The following is a 21,061-nucleotide window of genomic DNA, read 5'->3' as shown; positions in this document are numbered from 1 at the left end:
CACCCCATGCCTGCTGCTGCTGATCCAGTGTTGGAGAGGAGCTGGGTGCAAAGAGCCCTGTGGAGGTTTGCCAGGTCCTCAGTGGCTCTCCTCATCCAGGAGCCCACGAAAAGTTGGCATCAGGCACTAGAGCTGCATTTTACTTTCAGATCTCTTGTGTTATTTTCAAGGAAATAAGGAGAGTTTCCAAGGCAGAAGGGTGCAAAAGCTTCCCACCATAGCCGCTGTCTCTTCGGGAGTTTCCCTCAGTGCAGAAGAACATCAGCTCAGCTATCCGAGTAAAAAGAAAAGGGTGAAACTCCTGAGAACAGAGAATTGTGAGGTCTCAGATCTTTTTTTTCTAATCCTTCCCAATTCACTTATCATAGTGAAAGTGCAGACCTTCCATCAGAGGGCCTGAAATGCCAATGCCTATCTTAAGCATCAGACTGCTGGGAGCTGACCTTCAATTTTGGCACTACAGCTCACACACAGGCCTATTGCAGGCAAACTCACCACGTCCAGGAAACCTGCATGCCAGCAGTATCAGCACCCCCTGCGCCTATGGGTGAGGATGATGCCAGGAGGCAGCTCATGGCTCTGGGGCCAGGAGGTGCCTATCTGCAACCTGATGTGGCTGCTCTGAGCGTGCTGACAGCGGGACTACAGCAGCAGAGATGCCAGGTGGCTGGTCCAGAAGGAACCATCCCCTCCCCAGCCAGGGAGGGCTGCTTGGCTGATGGAGACATGAGCCCACAACAGATCATCATTATCATCAGATGCTGGGGCTGCTCTGTGCCTGGTGGGAGCTGTGATCCCTGACCCTTCCCCAGGCGGGGTGGGGCCCAGCATCACTGCAGGCCTACCCTGCTCTGCAGGCAGCTGGTATTCACAGCCCTTGGGCTCCTCTGCTCCTTCCTGGCAGTGTGCTGTTTGCCCTGCTGCCAGGCTGTGCCTTTTCCTGCTCAGGTTAACCTGGCATCCCAGCGAAGGGAGAGAGTGCATGTATAAAAGAGCAGGGAGGGTGTTGGGAAGGAGCTGGAAACATCTGCAATAGGAAATGGTGCAGCCTGCCTGATCTGCTCCGGGAGTGACATGCTATGGCCACCCAAAGCCTCCTTTGCGCGGGCAGGGAGAGCAGCTGCGCTCTGCTGCGGTGTCTGCTCAGCTGCTGCTGCTGCAGGGAGGAGAAGGGGAGAGGAGAGGAGCGAGGAACTTCGGCTGCCCTGAGCTGCCGGTGGAGCCTGGGAAGCACCCGTGCACGGCCTGGGGACCTGGCCGGGAGACAGGCTGGCTCCTGCCTGCGCCTGCACAGGGATAAAAGCATTAAAAAAAAGTAATAAAAATAAAAGAACAAAGTGGTTGTTCTCCCAGAAGGAGAGCTCACACCTTCCCTTTGGCAGGGCTGGGCTGTGGTGGCATCAGGAAGCTGTGCTGCTGCCGGAGCGAGCAGAGATCGCCGTTATTGCATACAATCTGCATGAGGCAATGTGATGTGGCTGTCATCTCTGGCAACGCCACCAGCAGTGGGGCTGTCTGCGGCAGCGGGTTGCCATGGTGCAGGCGCAAACAGGCCTCTGGGCCCGGCTGAGTCACCCGCGGCGGAAATGACCCCAGCTGACACATGTGCTGAAAATGGTCGGCTGCGTGGCTGCACGGCATCGTGCGAGCCCCTGGAACCCAGCGAGGGTGAAGCCCGGTGACCTCTCCCCAGGAGGAGCATCCCTGGCATCTCAATATAAGCCCAGACCATCTCTTCCCACTGTGGTCCCGCTCGCTGTGCTCGCTGCGGCAGCAGCTTGCCTTGGTGCCAGGGCAGAGCTGTAGGGCCCAGAGCTCTGTTCTGCTGCCCCCTGCCATACAGGGGATCCTGGGGGCTCCCGCCAGTCTCCCGTGACCTCTCAAGTGTACACAGTGCCATCAGAGTGACACCAGCCTGTCACTGCTTGTTTGCATCTGTCCGTCCCTGTGGGACTGGGGACAGGGGAGGTGAGGGTGCCTTGGATGCAGGGGCTGTGCTGTCAGTGGGGTGGCATCCCCAGCACTGCTGGGACAGCATGCCGGAGGCTGTCACACCATCACCTCCTTCATCTGTCCGCAGCACTAGGTCCATCTCTGCAGCAGGAAACCATTGCCTTCCCATCAGCTTCTCCCATCCTGGGAAAACCGCCCCGGCAGCCGGCAGAGCAGATAAGTGGGGCCTTGCGTGCTGAGATTGAGCCCCCGCTGCGCTGTGCTGTGCCGCATCGCGCCAGAGAGGCTGGGATAAGCTGCCTGGCGTCCGACTCACCCATGGCCAGGCGCCAACCCTCCGCAGCGCCAGGCATCTTGTGTCAGCTGCGCCCACGGGGCTGCGTGCCGGGGGAGCCGTGGGGCTGGGGACCAGGGGACACCAGCCAGGAGGGCAGCCAGCTTGGCTCTGGGGCACCGCGGGGCTGGCCTGGCCGGCGGGATGAAGAGGTGGCACACAGGCTCTTGGCATGCCAGCATGGCGTGCATCCCAGCTGCTGCTCCTGTGCCAGGTGGTGATGCTCACTGGCTGGGGTGCGTTGGCTGGGGGACAGGAGCCCAGAGCGGGGATGATGGGCAGAACCACCCACTGGTGCGTGCGCTGGGTGCTGCAGGAGAGCCCTTGTCTCTGCAGCGGCAAAGCAGGCAGCTGCCCCCGGGAGGAGAGGCCTAGACAGAGGAATGTGTGTGGGGACAGGGATGGCTTTGAGCAGGGTTTATGGAGTGGTCAAGAAAACAAAGGAAATTGGCTGCAGCTGAGGGTCCTCCTGCCCGGAGTTTGCAGCAGGGACGGGAAAATAGACAAGTGATGTGTCACGGAGGCACCAGACAGCGCCTGATAGCGGCAAGGTACGGAAAGCCGCGAAGGATGCCAAAGACAGCAGAGGATTATCCAGGTCCGATAAGGCTCTGGGCAATAAAAAAGGACTTTGGGCTTTTGGGAGCCAAAGACAAGGAACCGTATGGAGATGCCAAACCTGTAAGGAAGGAGAGCAAGGAAGCAGATAGAGATTGCTGAGCTAGAGCTGGACAAGGGATAAGGAAAATGCTTTCCAGGCCATTAGGAATGAAGGAGGATGTGAGACAACAGCTGCTAGAGGAGATATTTTAAAAATCCTTAAGCCTGGGTAACTCACACCCAGGGGTCCTTTCAGGGCCGGCTGGAGCAGCAGCCAGGATCTGCAGGACTGGGAGAGCAGCGATGCAGAGCTTGGCGTCGGGAAGGGCTGCTCTCCCCGGCACAGGGGTGGGAAGCAGGAGGGGCAGCAAATAGAGGGAAAGAGTGCAAATGCAGTTCACGTTAGCAAGCCGGCTTTGCTGAAGGTCTCGTTGGACCAATGCAATTTCTCTCCTCATTGCGAGGAGCCATTTGGCTGCAAGAGGTTGTTCCATAGCTGGAAGGGATTCCATGTGTTGTTTCAGGCTGCAAGGGGCTGTTCCATAGCTGGATTTCATGTGTTGTTTCACGGTGTTCAGATATTGGGGGTGGGGGTAGGGGGAGAAAAGTATCACAGTAGATAAAAGCATCACACTAGATTCATGCATAGTGTGTTAAATGGGTTGTGAACTGGGTAACTGGCCAAGAAACCATCAGTGAGCGGGGGTTCTGAGCAGGTTTGGTGTACAGGCACAGGCAGGGGCCCGGCTGTGCGGGTGGAGCAGGCCAGGTCCCTCCGCAAGGCCCGCAGCTGGAGCCCACCTCAGGGCCAGGCTTCTGCCAGTAAACCCCAGCCAAGAGGTGGCCTTCCCACCCCAGTGACCAAGGCTATCTCCCAAAGGGCCGCCTCCTCATGCCGGATTAACCCCTGGGATCGCTCCAGTGGTGAGCTCACCCGCGGGGGAGGCAGGCTGCCTGCGCCACCGCCCCTGGCGCCGAGAGGAAGGCGGGGAGCCGGGGGACAGGCCTCGGCTCCCATCGGCCGAGGAAGGATTTCTTGGTCTGACAGCAGCAGAGGAAGGATTTCTTGGTCTGACAGCAGCACGGAGGCGTTTTTCGGAAAGCCGAAGCGGGCTGTTGCCGTTTCCAGCCAGGAAGGGCGGGGAAGCGGCCGGCTCTCCTCAGGGCCTGCGGCCGGGCGGGCGGTGCGGCCTGGCCGTGGGGGAGGCGTGCCTTGCGGGGGCGACCGTCCACCGGGCGCTTCCCACTCGCCCGGGGGGTCACTTGCTGGGGGAGGCAAGAAGCGAGCTCTGCCCTGCAGGGGAGAACAAACAAGGGGCAGATCAGCGCGCTACGAGAGGGCATGGCGGCAAGGCGCACTGGCGCGGCGGTGCTCCCTCCCGGCCGCCAGGGGGCGCCGCAGGGGGCGGGCTAGCGAGGTTGCGGCGGACTGCGCATGCTCCCGCCGCGCGCCGGCGGAGGGCGGGAAGCGGCGGCGGGCGCGATGAGGCGGCGGCAGGAGCGGCGGGACCGGGCGCTGTCGGCCGCCGTCGGCGCCTTGTGCCGGGCCCTGCCGCCCCCCGCCCGGCCCGCCCCCGACACCCTGCGCCGTGCCAGGTTCGACCGGCCGCAGGCGGTGAGCGCGGGCCGCCCCGGGGCACCCCTCGCTGGCGGCCCCGGTTGTCGCCTGGCAGCCTCCGTGGTTTCGGGGTGGGTGGGCGGTGCAGCGGGCCCCGCTGGGGGGACATCGCTGTGGGCGGGCAGGGGTCCTCCCCGTGTGGGGTCGGGTCCTGGGGGGGGACGGGACGGCGGCACCTAGGTGGGGCTTGGCCTTGGGACAGGGGCACCTGTGTGGAGCCAGGTCCTGCGTGGGGGGACCGCGGTGTGGGCCCCAGCCGGCGTGTGTTGTGTGAGTCCTGGAGAGCTCGCTCCACTGGGAAGGGCTTTCCTCTTACTGCGGTTTTAACGCAAAGCATGATACTGCACCGTGGTCTGCAACACCTTTCTAGTGCCGCCTGAGGTGTGCTTCCCTTGACTGTACACTTGCCTGGGTCTTTCTGTTTCAGGGCTTTACAGGGTGATGAGTGCGAGGCCTTCAGCTCACATGCAGGGTGCTCCACTTGCTCAGATAGCTATTTTAAGCATTTTACGAGTGTTGGCTGAAATTCTAGCTGTAAGAATCACTCTCAGTTTGTCAGCATGCTGTCCTTGTGTGGCCAAGAAATGATTTCCAGTTCCAGCTCACTGTGTGCTGCCTCTTGTTTGTGAGTTTTTGATACTATCATGGTCAGATCTTTATGGTGTCTTCAAGTGCTTGTTTGACTGTGGGTGAGTTGTGCCATATGTGGTTATATCAGAGCAGATATTTTAGAAGCTGTGGTCCTGGACGCATGTGCCTCAAAGTGGAAGTGCTGGGTCTTGCTGTGCAGCCAGCATTAGTAGCCCTTCTCTTTCTGCGTGCACCTTACTGTAGGTAACATTCATAACGCAGCTAATAGGTGAACTTGCCTGATTCTGCAGTGTTGGCAGGGTACTGGTGTGCTTTTCCATGTAAAAATATATGGTCAGATATGGGTTTAAATGTCTAGTTAAGACTAAATATATGACAAATATTTTGCCTACTGTTCTCCCTCCACCCCTCTTTTTTTGCAGACCCTGGATTGCTGGAGGCTGCTCTATGCTCTTCTGAAACAAATCCATGGAAGCAAGTGGACAGAGTCTGATGCCATAGGTAACCTAGTCAGTCTGGGTGACTGCGATCCCCATCTGTCCCAGGGAAGTACTGGGACTGGTCTTGTAGCACTTTTTCTTTTGGGCCCTTGCTCCCTGTCAGGAATGCTCTATTTTGAATACTTGTGCCACCAACTTACTGTTTTACAGCAGCTGTGCAGGCAGGTTTACTCCTCTTTGGCTTGCTTTGTCTAGGGAACTGGGATATTCTTGCATCTGCCAGGGACTCTTGCTTCTCTTTTGATGTTTTACCACAGGTAGATCTGTGCAGTGATCTTAGGCATTCTCATCATCTGCAGAGATAATTACAGAAATAGATTTATTTTTCCTTTGATTCCTTCTTTTCCCATTCTGTATATGACACGTGATTCTGTGGTTAATTTTCTATCAAGTCCTATATCAGGGCTGTGAATTACAGTATATGAACCATAAAGGCAGTGTTCTGAAGTTCTAGACAAAACAAAAAGTGTGTGTATTGTAGAGGGACCATGAATATCTCTGTGGACAGGGCCGCTGCACCAGAGGGAAGCTGAATGCCGGCTGGCTTCTCACAATGATGGAACACTAATTACTATTTAAGTATACATGATTCCAAGTATGATACTACTCCCCAGACTTCTCTCTTGAAAGATGTCTCTTGACCTCTTTCATTGTCAGAGGAAGTTTTGAGAATGGGATTGTCTGTGATGGATAAAGGTCTCCTCGGACCAAAACCACTTAAAATCCACTTTTGCTCTTGAAAGCAAAAAGAACCTAGATTACATTGTTTAACCCCCCGGAGAGCTGGGAATCTGATGGCTCTGTAAACAAGAGTTAAAAAAGGAATGGTGCAGTGTGGAGCAAAACTGCATAGTTTTGCTGGTAGCTCAGCAGGAAATCGGCATGTTTCCGTGTTACTCATAGTACTGCTATTTTTCATTTGGTTGTTTTTGCTTTTCTGCTCATCCACAATCTGCTGTGTATGGCAAGTCGATTTATTGACTGCCTCATACAGCTTTGTGGAGGTGGGCCTGCACAAGTGCAACCTCATTGAATCCTGGCTGTTCCCATACTAGTCGCTTGTAGCATTTGGAGACAGGATTTTTGTGTGCATGTGGCAGGTTGCTGGCTCTAGAAGAGAGCACACCCAGCCTTGGCTGGTAGATTGTGAAGTAGGAATGTGTGGTTCTGCTCAGAACTGCTGAGCTGATTTTTAAGAAACTTATTCATTAACAACTTGGTGATTAAAGCTGAAATTCAGGTTGGAGGGCTGTACTGTTTTTCAAATTACACTAATCACCTTTGCTTGGCCAAGTGAACGAGGTGTTTGCTGTGAACACGATCAATATTTTACTGCCTTCTCTGTCCCTGCTCTGGAGCACTTGTGGTCTTTCAGGTATTTATATAATGTAAATGAAGTGGAGGCCTTGGGCATAGGGACTGCATAATTTTCTCAGGTTTGTACAGGATCCTGTTGCACAACAAGGAATTGAAACAGATTCCTCTAGTCCAAGTCTAGTGCTTTAGTCCATGGATCAGGCTTTCTTTGCTGGTTTATGCAGCCTCTTAATTATCTTAGCTAAAACAAGGCGAGGGCAGCAGTTGCCAGATCCCAGAGGAAGGCTGTGAAGACTCCTTTGGAATACAGGTTACTGTGTGCATATGAACAGCTTTCTGGAAAAAAGCCATACTCAAATGGCCTTGTACCTTTTATTTTTCCAAACGAAACATTGAACTTTCACCTGCAGTCTGTGTGTGGTGTTGGGGTCACAGTGGTTCTCAACACCCTGTAGAACGAGATCTACGTTTCAAGGACTGCTTGCCAGATGTTGGGCCATTTGCAGTTGTGAGGCGCTAGAAGAAAGCAGTGTATTGCAAGGATAGAATGCTTTTACAGATTGGCCCATGGAAAAGGTCAGATTTTTCCAGAACAGTTTTCCTTGGTCTGGGAAGTCCTGTTTATCTAGTGACTTTTGAAGCTGCAACCCAGTGTGTATTTCTGTTTCAAGTTAGTAGTTTTCATTAGTCAGTTTTTGATCTGATCTTGTTGTGTCAGTGAATTTTATAGAGGAGATTAAAATTTGCTTTGATTAGAACAGCTACTAGTCATTTCCTTGTTATGTTTGTGATGTGACATTGTTTAGAAAAACTTTCTGCACCATGTTTTTGAATGGTAGATGTATTTTATTGCCTAGCTAGCAGAAAATAAAATATTTGAAAAATTACATAGAAAAAAATCCAGTTTGATGTTTTCAAAAATGTAAGAACTATTGTGTTCTTGCAGAAAGAAATGGGAAACCGCGCTGAAGCCTGCCGGTCCGTGGTTATAAAATTCTGCAAATGGCTCTTGGTTTCTCATTTTGGAAGATTTTTTTTCTTCACGCAGCATAAAGCACTCACTGTAAACTCCAGTGGGAAGGCGTTAATACACTCCAGCCCTGTAAACATGTTGGAACAATGGGTCTCTCGTCAGTGGAGCACAAGTCAAAGTAAGCTGTGTAATAGTACTCCAGGCATAACCACACTGATGAAGTCATGATTAGTGGTTTGATGCTGCTCTTTCCTCACAGAAGCTGAAAGCTGGCGGACTCGGTTAACAACCTAACAGCCACAGCACGTAGCAGTGCAGTATGCATTTAGATAGTTGGCAGAAATCTTTCTTTTCTGGAGTTGCAATTCAGGTTTTATAGTATGGGGAAGAAGTCTGGAGCTGTAATATATTTTTGTTTGTTTGACAAATGAAGCAGAGAACGTTCTTCTGCAGCAGTAGTTTCCCATAACACCACTACCTATGCAGGTGTTTTTTGCCTGAGTGCATGAAGTACCTGTGCTTGTTCTTGTACTTGATTTAGTGCCTTTCCATCTTAGCCTGCCAGGCTGATGCATAACCCTTACTTGTGTATCATGTTGTAATTCACTGAAAATGTTCTGCAGTATTCATAAAGTGGAAGAGCACAGCTTGAGTATAGTTTTAAGAGAGCTGAAACCCGAGGTTCATCCACAGCTTGGTCTTACTTGCCAAACATACTTCTATAAATAATGTGCATGCAGAAGGGGATTAGCTGGAAGGACTGTGTAGGTCTTTCTCTATAAATTGCCTAATCCTCATGAAATGCCATAAGAAGATGTTGTCAAAGAGGAGATGTTTGAGTGACTGGTGTTAATCTGCCGAGTGATGTTTTTTCATCTCTCTGAGCTGCATGTTATGAAGGAATCCATCTTGGTCTTGGGGTACTTATGTAGCATCTGCTGCCATTTATCCAAGCACTGTTTCCTTGTAAGCAGAGCACTTTAGAGATGAGGAAAACTGACTTCTCTAAGGTCATGGAAAGGCTCTTTGAGCCCCAGTTCTAGATCCATGCTTTGACTGCTCACCCATTATTCCTGCCTGATACTCACACAATCATACCCTCTTGTGTGAAGGCAGTGTGTTGCAGCGGGAGAAATGAAATAGGGTGAGAGAAAGGACCAGAGCAACACAGAATTTCAGGTGGCAAATGGCCTTGGTGGATCTGGTCCTGAGTGGTGTGTCAGAGCAGGGAAACAGTGATAAAGGGAAAAACCACCTGGCTTGCTCTCTATTCCTTCTCTTTGAGATGTTTTCTTAGGGAGCTCCCTGAACTGCAGGTGGCAGCATGTGATGCTTGTTTGCTTTGAAATAGGTGGAAAGTAAGTACTGACCTTTCCTTTTGGAGTATTTCTGCCTTTACCTGTTATGTTACTTCATTTCTTGACAAATGCACAAAGAAAAAGAAAGGGCAACATGAAAACCTAGCTCGTGCGAGAATGTTCAAGAGCGATCAAATTAATATCTCTAATATCTGAGTTCTCCCCCTGTGCATGAGGGAATGGAGTGCATATCTACAGCAAGATTTTTAGCAAACCATCGGCATTTCTGCCACCCTAGTGTCGTGAAGGGAAGCTGCTTGTTTTTACATTCACAGGTTCTGCAAAATGAGCAGAGTGATTTAGGGGTTTGAGTTTCCTTTTTCTCTGTAATGCAGAAACAAGCTAGGTTCAAAACCATTTGTCCAACTGTCATGTGTTTCTGCAGAAGCTCTGCTATGCAAAACACTAGTCCTGCAAAAAAATAGTAGCTCTGCACTATTGTCACCTGCTTAATCGTGCTCCTGATCTTGTTTTTTGTTCTTCAGTCATGGTTCATGCCTTTGCCAGGAATTCATTTGTAGCTTTCATGTGGCCAACTGTGTATTCCTGCTTCTACTGCTGAAGATGTCTAGTAATCTGTTTAGTAGTTTCAGCTGTGGATTTAGACTGAGGAGCACTCTGGAAGTAGGCATCTCCTTAGGGAGCCGCACTAGTTTCCCTAAATCGTGAAGCTGGTCAGACAGTGCAGACAATATACCTTCCTTTGGTCTGTTAAGGTGCAAAGGGCTTGGTCGCCCGTTGTGACTACCAGCTCCTTCCAGCCTCGGCAGAGCTGTAGCAGTGTACTGCTCCTGTAGGGTTACTAGCATAGTAGGAGCTTGTAGCTCCTCCCTGTGTCTTGGCTTTGTATTACTTTTGGTGGGTAAGACTCCTTTAGCTTTTTGCAAATGAAGTTAAATCAGCCACTCTTCGCTGTGAGAGTCCCATGTAATGAACAAAATCCTTTTGAGAGCAACAGGATTTTTTTCTTGGGTTGTGGTTTTTTTATTTTATTTTGAAGTTGGTCATTATGTGGTTTTTGAGCTTCAGTGATTGATACCAGACAAAGAAGGATTATGATATGTTTCAGTGCTAGGGGATGTTTTTACTACAAGTGGCAGGGAGCAGGCAAATGGGCATGTAATGTAATGGATTGTTACGTTAATTAAGGACAGCAGTGACAGTCTCTGATTGTGAGAGGTTTGTGCTTCCTGTTACTTGTGTGTGAGTGTGTAGCTTTTTTATGAAACCCAATGGAGATACTGAAGCATTATGCTGGAAAAGGGGAGTAGCTTTCTTCCTTAGTATGTAGGAATGCCTAAAGTGGATCAAACTGAAGGTTCCTCTAGCTCCATCCAGCTGGGGCAGCTGTCAAAAGTAGATGCCCAGGGGAAAGGAAAGAGCAAATATGCTCTGATACTTTCAGGGGAGTATTCTTTCAACCTCTAGTAATTTACTTCTCAGACTTCTCAAACCGGAGAGCGTATCTTTGTATTTCATAAGCTTCCATGAACTCCTGTTCTGTAAATCCAGTTCCTCCTTGGGCCTGTGTAACAGTGCCCAGTGTCCCATGGCCAGAAATTTCAGAGCTTTACTTTGTGTGTGAAGAACATTTATTTAACTTGTTTTGACTTGTGTGCTTGCTAACTTTATTTGGTGGCTTGCAGTTCTTGTATCGAATGTTGTGCAAACAAATTATTCCCTGTTCACCCATTCCACAGCACTCATGATTTTAAAAGAGTTTTGTCATACCCATTCTCAGTCATCTTGTTGGCATATGTTGTCGGTTCTTACAATGAAGCTGTTCTGTACTTGTGATCATACTGATCTTTTATCTTCGTTTTTTTCCCCAAGTTTTCTGTAGCCTTTTTGGAACGGAAGAAATAAAACAACACTGAATTTGAGATGTGGGCTCACAGTAGATATACAAAACAATATAATGTTCAGTTTAGTTTCTTTCTAGATGTCTTACGTTCAGTTTGCCTTTGGATACCTGTGAGAACCAAGTGTGATACTGTCACAAAAGATCTTCATTATCCAAGATTGTGTTCTGAGTCCAGTGGTCAGCTCCAAGCCCATTGCTGTGTCAGTAAGGCTAGGATTGTTTTTTCCCTTGTGTGCATAGTTTTTCATTTTTTCTAAGAAGAATTTTATTATGTCATTTTAAAGATTGGGCTCATTAGGTTCTGCAATCCTTCATGATCTGCCTGAATTCCTTATACTGAGTAATATCACATCGGCACCAAATTTTCTGTTACTGTCATGTTGTCTGTGTGTCATTTTGAGTTGGTTGAACAGCAACTGTGTAGCACAGAGCCCTCATGAAACCACCATTTCTTCCTACCCTCTGGTTCTTACCAGCTAGGCACTCATCATTGATGCAAGGGCCTTCTCTCTCAATCGCAGTGCCTTAGTTTCTTTGTGCTAGTTGAGTCCCACTGGGAAGTCTAAATGTCCTGCATTGGTTGAGTCTTCCTTAATCGCTTGTTGTTGCCTTTGGAGAACTCCAGTAGCCTTTTGAGCAGGACTTCCTTTTACAGCAACTGTTGGTTCTTCCCCAGTATGTATTGTTTATCATTGTGCCCCCTAATTATGTTCTTTAGTATAGTTTTGGCTTAATACAGAGCTGAGGCTTACTGGTCAGAACCTTTTTTTAATAACAATTTTCTCTGTGTCTTGTTCAGTATTTTCCAGTTCTGTAGTGCCTGTCTTGTAGGTGTCAGGTAACATTTGCTGGTGTGAAGGAATATGGATCAGAGCATTCCTGAGAATTAAATAGTCTGTGTGGTGTGCTGCATTATCTCTGCCTGCTCACTGGTGCTCAGAGATTTTACAGCAGGCTGTGAAACTCCTATCTCTATATTTCAGTTTCATTCAGGAGTAAAGTGACCTGGAGTGTTTACTAATTTGTAGTATGCTTGGTGGCTCATAAAACACAAGTGAATTGGAGTCCTGTTATAGTGGGGATGGCTTTTTATCCTTTTTGTCTTTGTTAATCTCCTAGAGGCCATTACTAGTCTTGATCTCAACTTTGAATTTCTTCTTTTCCCTTAGCAGTAGTTCCTAAAGATCAGAATGGGGCAACGTAAGGAAGGTTTCTACCATTTACCTCCTGACCTTTATCAGTTGTTGATAAGGACTGTAGTCCCCATTGCCCTCCACTAATCTTAGGCTTCATTAAAAATCTTCCTCTCAGAGGAGGCAGCAGTTTTTGGAACTGAACTGGTAAATGCGTTGAGTAGTGCAGTGTGTTATTCTTAATTGTTTTCTTCTTTTCAGATAACCAAATTAGGTTTGTAAAATCGGCACTATGGTACCATGGCTATGACAGGCCAGAACTCTACCAGCTCCCCTCTGATGGCTCAGCGGGTAGTCGGGAGCTGCTGCTGGCGTTTTCCTGGCTGCTGCACAGACACAGCCTCTTGGAGCAGCTTTTGGCTCGGAACAGAGTAAAGACTGGGGATGAAACCTCTGTGTGCACGGTGAGCATGCTTGTATCCTTCCATTTTATCTGACCATGAGTAACATCTTGTGACAGCAGCTGTGTTATCACTGGTGTGTAATGCATGATATCTTGGTATCTATGCCTTACTCCAGCTTTAAAAAAACTTGAAGGGGCCAGCATCTGGAACCTGTTTTCTTTCCCTTCTCTGAACTTTTTGTGTGCAGGTGATCTGGATTCCTTCTCTTCTTCAAACTCCCACCTCTGCCTGAATTCCCTGATTTTTATTTCCTGTATAGGTGAGACCAGTGTGGAGGAATGCAAGTAAGTGAATGTCTTTGATCTCTGTGCTTCTGAGTTTTGTGCTTCTGGACTGTAGCATGTGTGGTTCTGCAGTCTAGGCAAACAGGTTAGCTGTGAATGCTGGGTATGTTAGCATTGGGTAGAGCAAATATTCCTAAGGCAAACTACTTTTTAAAACCATCAAGATCTCAAATGGCAGCTAGTGCTCTTGGGGTAACTAATGACCCTGTAGCCTTCTTGAGAGCACAGTGGGGTATGTTGTTGTTTCCATCAATAAAAAAATGTTAGCACATAGCAAGCCTGCTCTGAAATAAGCTAAGGATAGCTGTGTGTCTGCTTTAGCTGCAGTATATATGCATGATAAAAAAAAAAAAAGCCGCCCCCCCCAACTCAGTGTAGTAATGTTTAGTATCACTGCTTTTAAAATCCATTCCTTGCATTTAAGGCCATGTGCACATGTTACTGTATAGACAATTGCTCTGGAGCATGGAGTGAGAAGCTTAGGAGAGAAGTTGATGTTTTTTCTGTTTATACTTTGTTTGTTGTGAGTAAACTGTCCCTGCTCTTAATACAACGGATGATGTAGGCTGAATTTAAACTGACCAGTGCAGTGTGTTAGTGTGGACGAGGCCTGTCTAGATGGTTGTGAGTTTGTTCTAAGTCATCTTCGTCTAGTCAGACTGATTCAAAATGACCAGCTCACAGAATACTGTTTATTTTTTTGGCAAAGGACATTGTAGGTCCGAAACCCTACCTGTGATAATCTCCTAACATCAAAGACCTTGTGGTCTTCATGATCACATACACGTGTTCCCCTAGACTGTAGGCTACCTGGTTTTCTAGAACCTTTAGGAGACACCAAAGCAGGAAAGTGAGTTTTGAGAGCTGCAATATAGATAGTGGTTTCAGAAGGAAAATATTTGTACAAGTGGAAAGCAGTTCAAAGGGAAGTCACCTTTAACAACAGTATTAACAGTATTTTGAGAAAACGGACCACTCTTGCTAGACTACAATTGTTTGCTGTGCAGAAGAGGGAGCACAAGAGGTGATGTTTGGTGCACTAGGTGTTAGTGGTGGTGCCTGCCAGTGATGTGAATGCTGCCTTGAGACTTTAGGAAAAAGACACTTCTGGAGAACTTTTTACTTTAAACTTCTTTTTTTTCATGTGTGGTAGCAGATTACTTTTTGTGTCCTTAATTTATATTACAAAAGAGTAATGAGTGAAGTGTGGCAGTGACAGGAATTCAAGCAATGAGGCAGTGCCTATGTTATTTTCTCTGAAGGTCTTAAGTTTTACATTTTCCAAAAAGAGATGAAAGAACTATTGTAATACAGTGTTATCACTTATGGCCACACAGAGGCACGCTGAGAAATGTATTGCTGCGCCTTTTACTGCTATTCTAACCTGCTCTACCTGTGTTTCTCAAAAAGTGTGCAATACATATTTCATGTTTTTATCCAATAACTTCGTAACTGTCTGGAGCAGTGTTTGGAAAGGTTTACAGGTCTGGAAAATTTTTTTCAATAGGCCACGCGAAAATTTTATACACTGGGAATTGGAGTTAGCAGTTAGTTTATGTAAAGCTCAATGTATTAATGGCAACGTTTCTTGCATGGTGTTCATCTAGCAAATTTTCGTGCTCCAATAAAAATGAATGTTCATAGGGAGAAATATGATAGAATGTAGTTGCAGTGTAACTGGTGTGTTTTGTGATTCTATATCATAAAGTTAAAACAAAACAGAATTTTGAGGGAGAGATCTTATCTTTTATTTGATTAACTGGGAATTAAAAAACAATTAAATTCAACCAGTAAGACCCAACCAAATGAAGATCTAGGAATGCATGGATAAGGACATAAGGATGTAATGGGTAAGAAGAGGACAGGTGGGTCACCCCCCACATTTTGGTTAGTAAGTCAGTTCCCTGTAAACCTCTCATGAAAGCCTGTTGTTTGTTGCATAAAGGTGTGATAGGGTTCTTGTATATTGTTATTTGATAGTTATTTTATGGGTTACCTTCATGTGGCAAAGTCTACTCATCAGTCGGTGTTCAACAGTGTAGCCCCTAAAATCATAGTAAGAAAGGAAGAAGGTGAGGTTGTCAGTTTGATACCTGACATCTTGTGAGTTAAAGTACAACTTGAACAATTGAAGTACTGGAATGTTGACTCTGGGAATGTTAAATATCAGGCATTTGCGATACTTAAGCTGAAGTGTTGGAAGATGTGTAACAGATTGTAAAGGCATTGCTACCTATGCCAGAGATGTAGTCTCTGCAGTTGTAACTCTCTTCTATTTAAGTAAATCAAAGTAGAAAGGTAAAAGAAGAAAAAAAGCTTCACTAGAGAAAGTTCTGTCTCAAAAAGGAAGAAAGAAAAGCAAATGCTCTTTAAAACACCTGAAATTTTCAGCTGAGAAAGAGCTTGAAAAATGTTCCACTGCATGGAGTCTTTTTTTCCCCTCATATCATTATAATAAATTGAAGATATTTTCCTGAAATGAAAATGTTGCAAAACAAAAATCCATGCAATAGCTTTTGGTTCTGTGCATTGCTGAGATCTCTGCCAAAGCAAAGCATGAAAGCCAGTACTTACTGGCAAAGCACGGGTTGGTCTACTAGTGAGAATAAATGTGAATAAAATCCTTACCCTTTATCTTAATCTAAAAAAATGGAGTCTCAAGAACTGTAGGCATAGCTGTAGTTCAAACTGGTATTCACGTGGTTTGCTTTTAAAATTTTCTCTGAAACTACAAAAGTGGACAGGGTCTGTTGCATGAAGAAGACAGAATGCAGCTAATCCCTAAATTAAGGATGCAGTCATGTTCTGACTATTCTCTCAGCCCAAGTTTGAAACAAAGCCTACAGCCTGCTAAATTGCCGATAATATGCCAAATACCCAACATATCAAGGGCCAATTAAATTAATTCCTTTCATTTCAGATTACTGCTCTCTGGCCTTTTTTTCTTTGCAGTTCCTTAGCAACACAGTTTTCTTCCCCTGCAAATTGAACACTTCCATCAGCTCTAAAGGATTTCAGGCTGGTTATTTATAGAGGGACAAGGGTATTCATGACACATGATGGACATGGAGCTCAGCTGCTGTGTAGAATTCATAATCATAAGATCCTGAGCTGGAGAAGGCTTCCACAAGCTTACTTTGACGTGCACTTATGTCTTCAGAATCAGAAGTTAAGGGATTCCTAAAATTATAAAACAAGCAGTGGTGAAAGCATGACGAAAGGGTTAAGGTGGTAGGAAGTAGTGCTTAATGTGGCTAATCTAAATAAAAATATAATCTTGAGGTGGTGTTTGGTAAGGACAAGTATGGTTAATAGCCTAGGATGATTATACGTGTTGACTGTTTTTGTGTGTTAGGTAAGAAAATCCTTCAGGGCAACTCATGTGGCCTCCAGCTGGTTTTTTTTTTGAAAGGGCAGTGCTGCAGTCTCTCCTGAGCCAGGGTACTGCGTGCCTGCTGCAGTACTTGCTCCAGTCAGCAGGACTGAAGGAGCCACCGCACCCTCTAGCCTTCCACCCACAGTGCTCTTCCAGTACGTGAAGTTTGTAAACTGAGCGGGCGAGACAGTTAAAAGAGCAAACTGGAACCCGTGTTGCTGAGCAGGAGAAGGGAAGAGGGGAGCCAGGGTGCATGTCTGACTCTTAATATCTGGCTGCTATAGTGCAGGTCCGTTCTCTGAATCTACTGTGCTGATTGGCCAGCACCTTGGTGACTCCAGAGGCAGTAAGTGAAAGTTCAAACCTTGCATTGGTCAATTCTTTAAAAAAAGTAATCTTTCATTCTGTTAGATCTATAAAGACTTAAGTACAGTCTGAATTGGAGGTTCACATTGATTTACTGAAGTGCCTACTTGGGAATTCTCACCTGTTGTTATTGCCTTAAAGCACTGGGCAATTAATTGATGGACATTGTCCTCAAAGGCTTTTTATACCCCTTGTGGATTTCTATCTCAAATATGCACTGCCATGATGTCAGTCTTAACGTCTTCTGTTGCTTTGGTGATTGTGTACAGGCAGATTATTCTCAAGTGCCATTCATTGATTCCTGTTTACACATGAAAATCCCAGAGTACAAAACAAATCTGAAAACCTGTAGGTGAAATGCTGTCCTTCAGTGAACCTGTAAGGCAGACCTGGGGAGTTCTCATATTCTCTGTCTTTCTGAGAAGCAGATAATTGTTTGATGTAAACCTGCCTTTTTAGCACATTCAGTATTTGACTAATTTTTTTTCCCCCCTTGCTTTTAAAATTTTAGTGTTATCATCACAGCTTTCTCCAGATCTGTGATGGTTTGTGGAGATAATAGCAATATGCTGGGAGCATGTATTATTTCTGTTCCCGGGGAGGAATACTGCCTGTACTGGTGTTATTTCTACAACTGAAATTAATCTGTGTCCTGTAATTTAATTATGTGTGGAGGCTGTTGAATTTTTAGATGGGGGTAGTGATGTTATATCCCTCATTATCACCAGAATGTCATACAAACACTGGTTCTTGGTTCCACTAATTCCCTCTGCCTGCTTCTTGCCCTCTGAGTAAAATTAGGCACCCCCCTCCTTTTGTGAATGTATATTAATCAACAAATAGAGCTATTATGGCTATTATAGTTGGAATTCATGCATGTCTCTCTCATGCCAAAGTGAACTCAGTTTAATTACTTGTGGTGGGGAAAAATGAAATTAAACATGCTTTCTGACTCTTAGGTTTGCAATTTGATTAATCTTTTGTTTGTCACGGTCTGGTTTGGCTCACTGGCTACTTACATTACAGCGCAAGGCTTGTGGTTGCTCTAATCTTGTTGAAATGCCTTCTCTTATCAAAATCTTGACTGTCACTGCTGTTCCATAAACCATGTTATTAGAGGAAAGTGTTAATGTAACGGCCAAGCTTGATGTTTACCACAGCAGAAAACCAGGAAACCTTTGTCACTAGTGTCAGTAAATATAAATTTTCTGTGGTTTTTTTCCCCTCTTCACCTATTCCAGTGGGAGTGGAGGAGGGAATTTTATTAACCTATTGATTGTGACTCAGAAAGCATAATTACTTTCCAGATCTTTATAGGCTGTATTAGTCTGTCAGCTTTCATTTCTTGATTTCTCTCCCTTATTCCCTGTGCTTACACTTCTTTTCTCTTTGTCCTCCTATCTTCCTAGTAACTCTCACCATTTATCTTTTGCCCTTTTTTTTTCTACAGTTGTTGCTCTCTTCAGTATCTGCTAAGGAAGGTTTTTTTAAAAGCTGTCCCCGAAACCTAAGCAGAGAAGAAACCTAAAGTTTCTTCTGCAAAATTTCCCTTACACCATTTTGAGCAGCGCTGCTTTGCCTGTGGCAGCGTGATGCGTTTGGTGTTTGCTCAAGTGTTAATTTTTGTGGTTTTGTTTTTGTGTTTACTTACTGATACTGCCTGTAGGCTTAAACATACTTAGTGGTCAGATGTGGTTAAATTCAGAATATGTTTTTGCCATACAAGAACTGGAGCACATTTCAGTTTGGACTCTTAAAAATGCCTTTTTTTTTTTTTTTGTGTTAAAGCACAAGTTACAGGTGATAGCTGAAATTGTCTTAGCTGGAATTGTCTCTGTGTTGTTCTGCGTGTGGGGATGTACATGCTATTCCTTCTGATCTTTTTTGTGTTTTTAATTCCATGCTTTGGACTTGTTGTGGAACCTTTTTCCAAATGCAAAACAATTTCCTGTGCTGCACTGCACTGGAAAACATGGGGTTAACAACATCTATTTTTGCCTGACACAGTGAATACCCTTTAAAGAGTGGGTTTTTTTGGTTGTTTTTTTTTGACAGCATGTCAAGGTAAAATGCTCTAAAAAGGCAAGTCTGAAACTATCAGAAAGGCTTATAATTATTTGAATCTGCTGTTGCTCTGGTAATGTCTGAATTTCAAATAAACGCAAAATTCTTGAACCTGATGTTACAGCTGATGTGTTCTGGATGGTGTTCAGCCAACAGGCAGTGGAGTCACTTGAGCTTCCACATGAGGAGAGGAAGATGAGGTGTGGTGATGGTCATACTGGTGGTACCCTGCTGAAATTCTGTGTGGGGAGCTCCTTGTCTGTTGGGGAAGCCGAGTGACTAAGCTGTTTAGTGCCTCTCCTGCCCTCCAGCGTCAGGCAGCAGCCAGTACCTTTGGTACTTTCTGATTATCTTCACTGTGGCCTTTTGATTTGATTGAGAACATCCTCTGCTTTTGGTGTCTCACTTTAAGTGATCAGGGTTTAACTCTCATCGGCAGACCATTTGAAAGAATGCACTTCTTCCTCAGGAGGACAAAAGGAGCATGCGAAGAAGGGGCATGGCAGGCCTCCTACATATGGCAGGCCTCTGCCTCTCCTCTTCTTGGAGGGCAGTTACTGTTTCTTTGCCTGTGGCCTCTTGCTGCAGATTTGCTGCTGATGTAACTTGCTGCGTCTGTCTTTGCTCTGCTGGTCCTGTCCAGCTCCACAGTGGAGCATAATGGACGTGGACAAGCAGAGCTGCAGGCAGAGGAAATGCAGTGCAAGGAATTACCCATATTGCATTTCTTGAACCCTGCAAAATGCAGTGCTCTGAGTTAAGGTCTATCCTGCCATGTGTTTGTTTTAGTATATTGGTTTCTGTGTTTTGTCTGAATATGTGATGCAGCGAGCTTTGGGATTTAAATGTTATTTTGAAACCATGCAGGTCCAAAGATTAGGCAATGCTGCTGTGCTCTTTTAAAGGCATAGTGCTTTCACTCTATTGCAGAGCTCTTAAGTAACCTCCTGAATGAGTGAGGAGGGATGGGATAAGGGACTGATTTGCTCTAGTGCCTCAGGCCTGTGGCTACTGCCAGACAGGCTTGTTTGAACAAGGCACAAATGGGTAGGAGCTGTGTTCATGTCTTCTGTCTTCCCTCAGCACCTTCTCTTTTTCACTCTTTGCTCAGAGTGAGCTCTTGGGAGTGCTGTTGTGAGTAGTACTTTTTACAAAAGGCACTGAAATTGAAAAGCTAAAAGGCCTTGTGGAAACACAGGATTTTTCTTTTTTTAATTGCTGAATATGCTAGGAGCATAACCTCTATGTTGTGAGCACATAGGTTTGTAGAAAACATATTCTTCTGTGCAAATACCTGGATATTTAATTGGTATGTGCATCGTGTGGGAGTGGGTTCTTACACCATCTTTCTGTGCATATATCTAATCTGGATCCTAACTTGTCTAGAAGGAAATCCAATTAGTGTTGTTGATAGTGCTGTTAATGAAAATAGCGTTGTCCCTTTCACATTCATCTGTTCAGATTGTTCCTTTTCACATTTTCCCCTCCTGCAGATAGATATATGGCTGTATTAATTAAGAGAGCATGTCTGATACTGTTATTTCTGGCTATGGTGTTTAATTTTACAAAAAAATTATGCTCAGTTTAAAGATTTGTAATTACACAGCTTAACATATGTTATGTCACATCAAAACCATTGTCTGAATTATGAGTGGTTCAGAATGAGCGCTCAGTAAAAGCTGCAGAAGCGCTTTATTGGCTTGATTTATGTGATTGCTTTGCCTTTCCTGAGTCCTGCAGCAAGGGATCTAGATATGCATCTTCCCACCTTCGTGATACCAGGCTGTGTGCTTAGTGTAGTTAAGATTTGAGTAGTACCTGGGAGTAAATAGTTTCTCTCTAGACCCAGATTAACTCAGGTGCACGGGAGGAGTGGGCTGGGAGTGTGTGTTAGAGGTTTCAGCAGGCAGTTGTTTTATTTTGCACTGCTCAAGGATTAATGTCAGGGAGTTGACAATGCATACATCCATGGGTTAAACGTGTTAACCGTGTTCTGGTAGGGTTGCTTTTCCATGGGAAGATCAGCAAGCTGTTTGCTGGCCGTCCAAATACGGAAGCAGAGAATCCTTGGAGGGATTTAGAAGATGTCCGGGAAAAGGCGCAGCTCGCAGGGGCTGAGCCGGCAGCAGCAGGGTCTGTCCTTTTACCGACAGATGGCAGCTCCTAGTCAGAAAAGCGCATCTTTCAGGGAACTAGCCCTAAGATTGCATTGTTTTTGCAGCAATGCAGGCAGCATAGGCCTCTTCATGTCCATCATGTGTACAGG

At 46.1% G+C, this 21,061-nt stretch overlaps 1 protein-coding gene across 4 annotated transcripts in view; it reads left to right on the top strand.

The window, feature by feature from the left end:
• The first annotated feature begins 4,365 nt into the window (after positions 1-4,365).
• TEDC1 (tubulin epsilon and delta complex 1) overlaps positions 4,366-21,061 on the top strand; it is a 73,694-nt gene continuing 56,998 nt past the window's right edge. For all 4 annotated transcript variants that reach the window (XM_037404098.1, XM_037404097.1, XM_037404099.1 and 1 more), the window contains exons 1-3: positions 4,366-4,502; positions 5,519-5,597; positions 12,503-12,705. In XM_037404098.1, the coding sequence (XP_037259995.1) occupies positions 4,371-4,502; positions 5,519-5,597; positions 12,503-12,705 (414 nt within the window). In that variant the 5' untranslated portion in view covers positions 4,366-4,370. The remainder of the gene's footprint in view (positions 4,503-5,518; positions 5,598-12,502; positions 12,706-21,061) is intronic.

Source organism: Falco rusticolus, chromosome 11, assembly GCF_015220075.1.
Source record: "Falco rusticolus isolate bFalRus1 chromosome 11, bFalRus1.pri, whole genome shotgun sequence".
In the NCBI taxonomy this organism is placed as follows: Eukaryota; Metazoa; Chordata; class Aves; order Falconiformes; family Falconidae; genus Falco; species Falco rusticolus.
The sequence above is the reverse complement of the archived record's forward strand: the minus strand, read 5'-3'. Positions and strand labels throughout refer to the sequence as shown.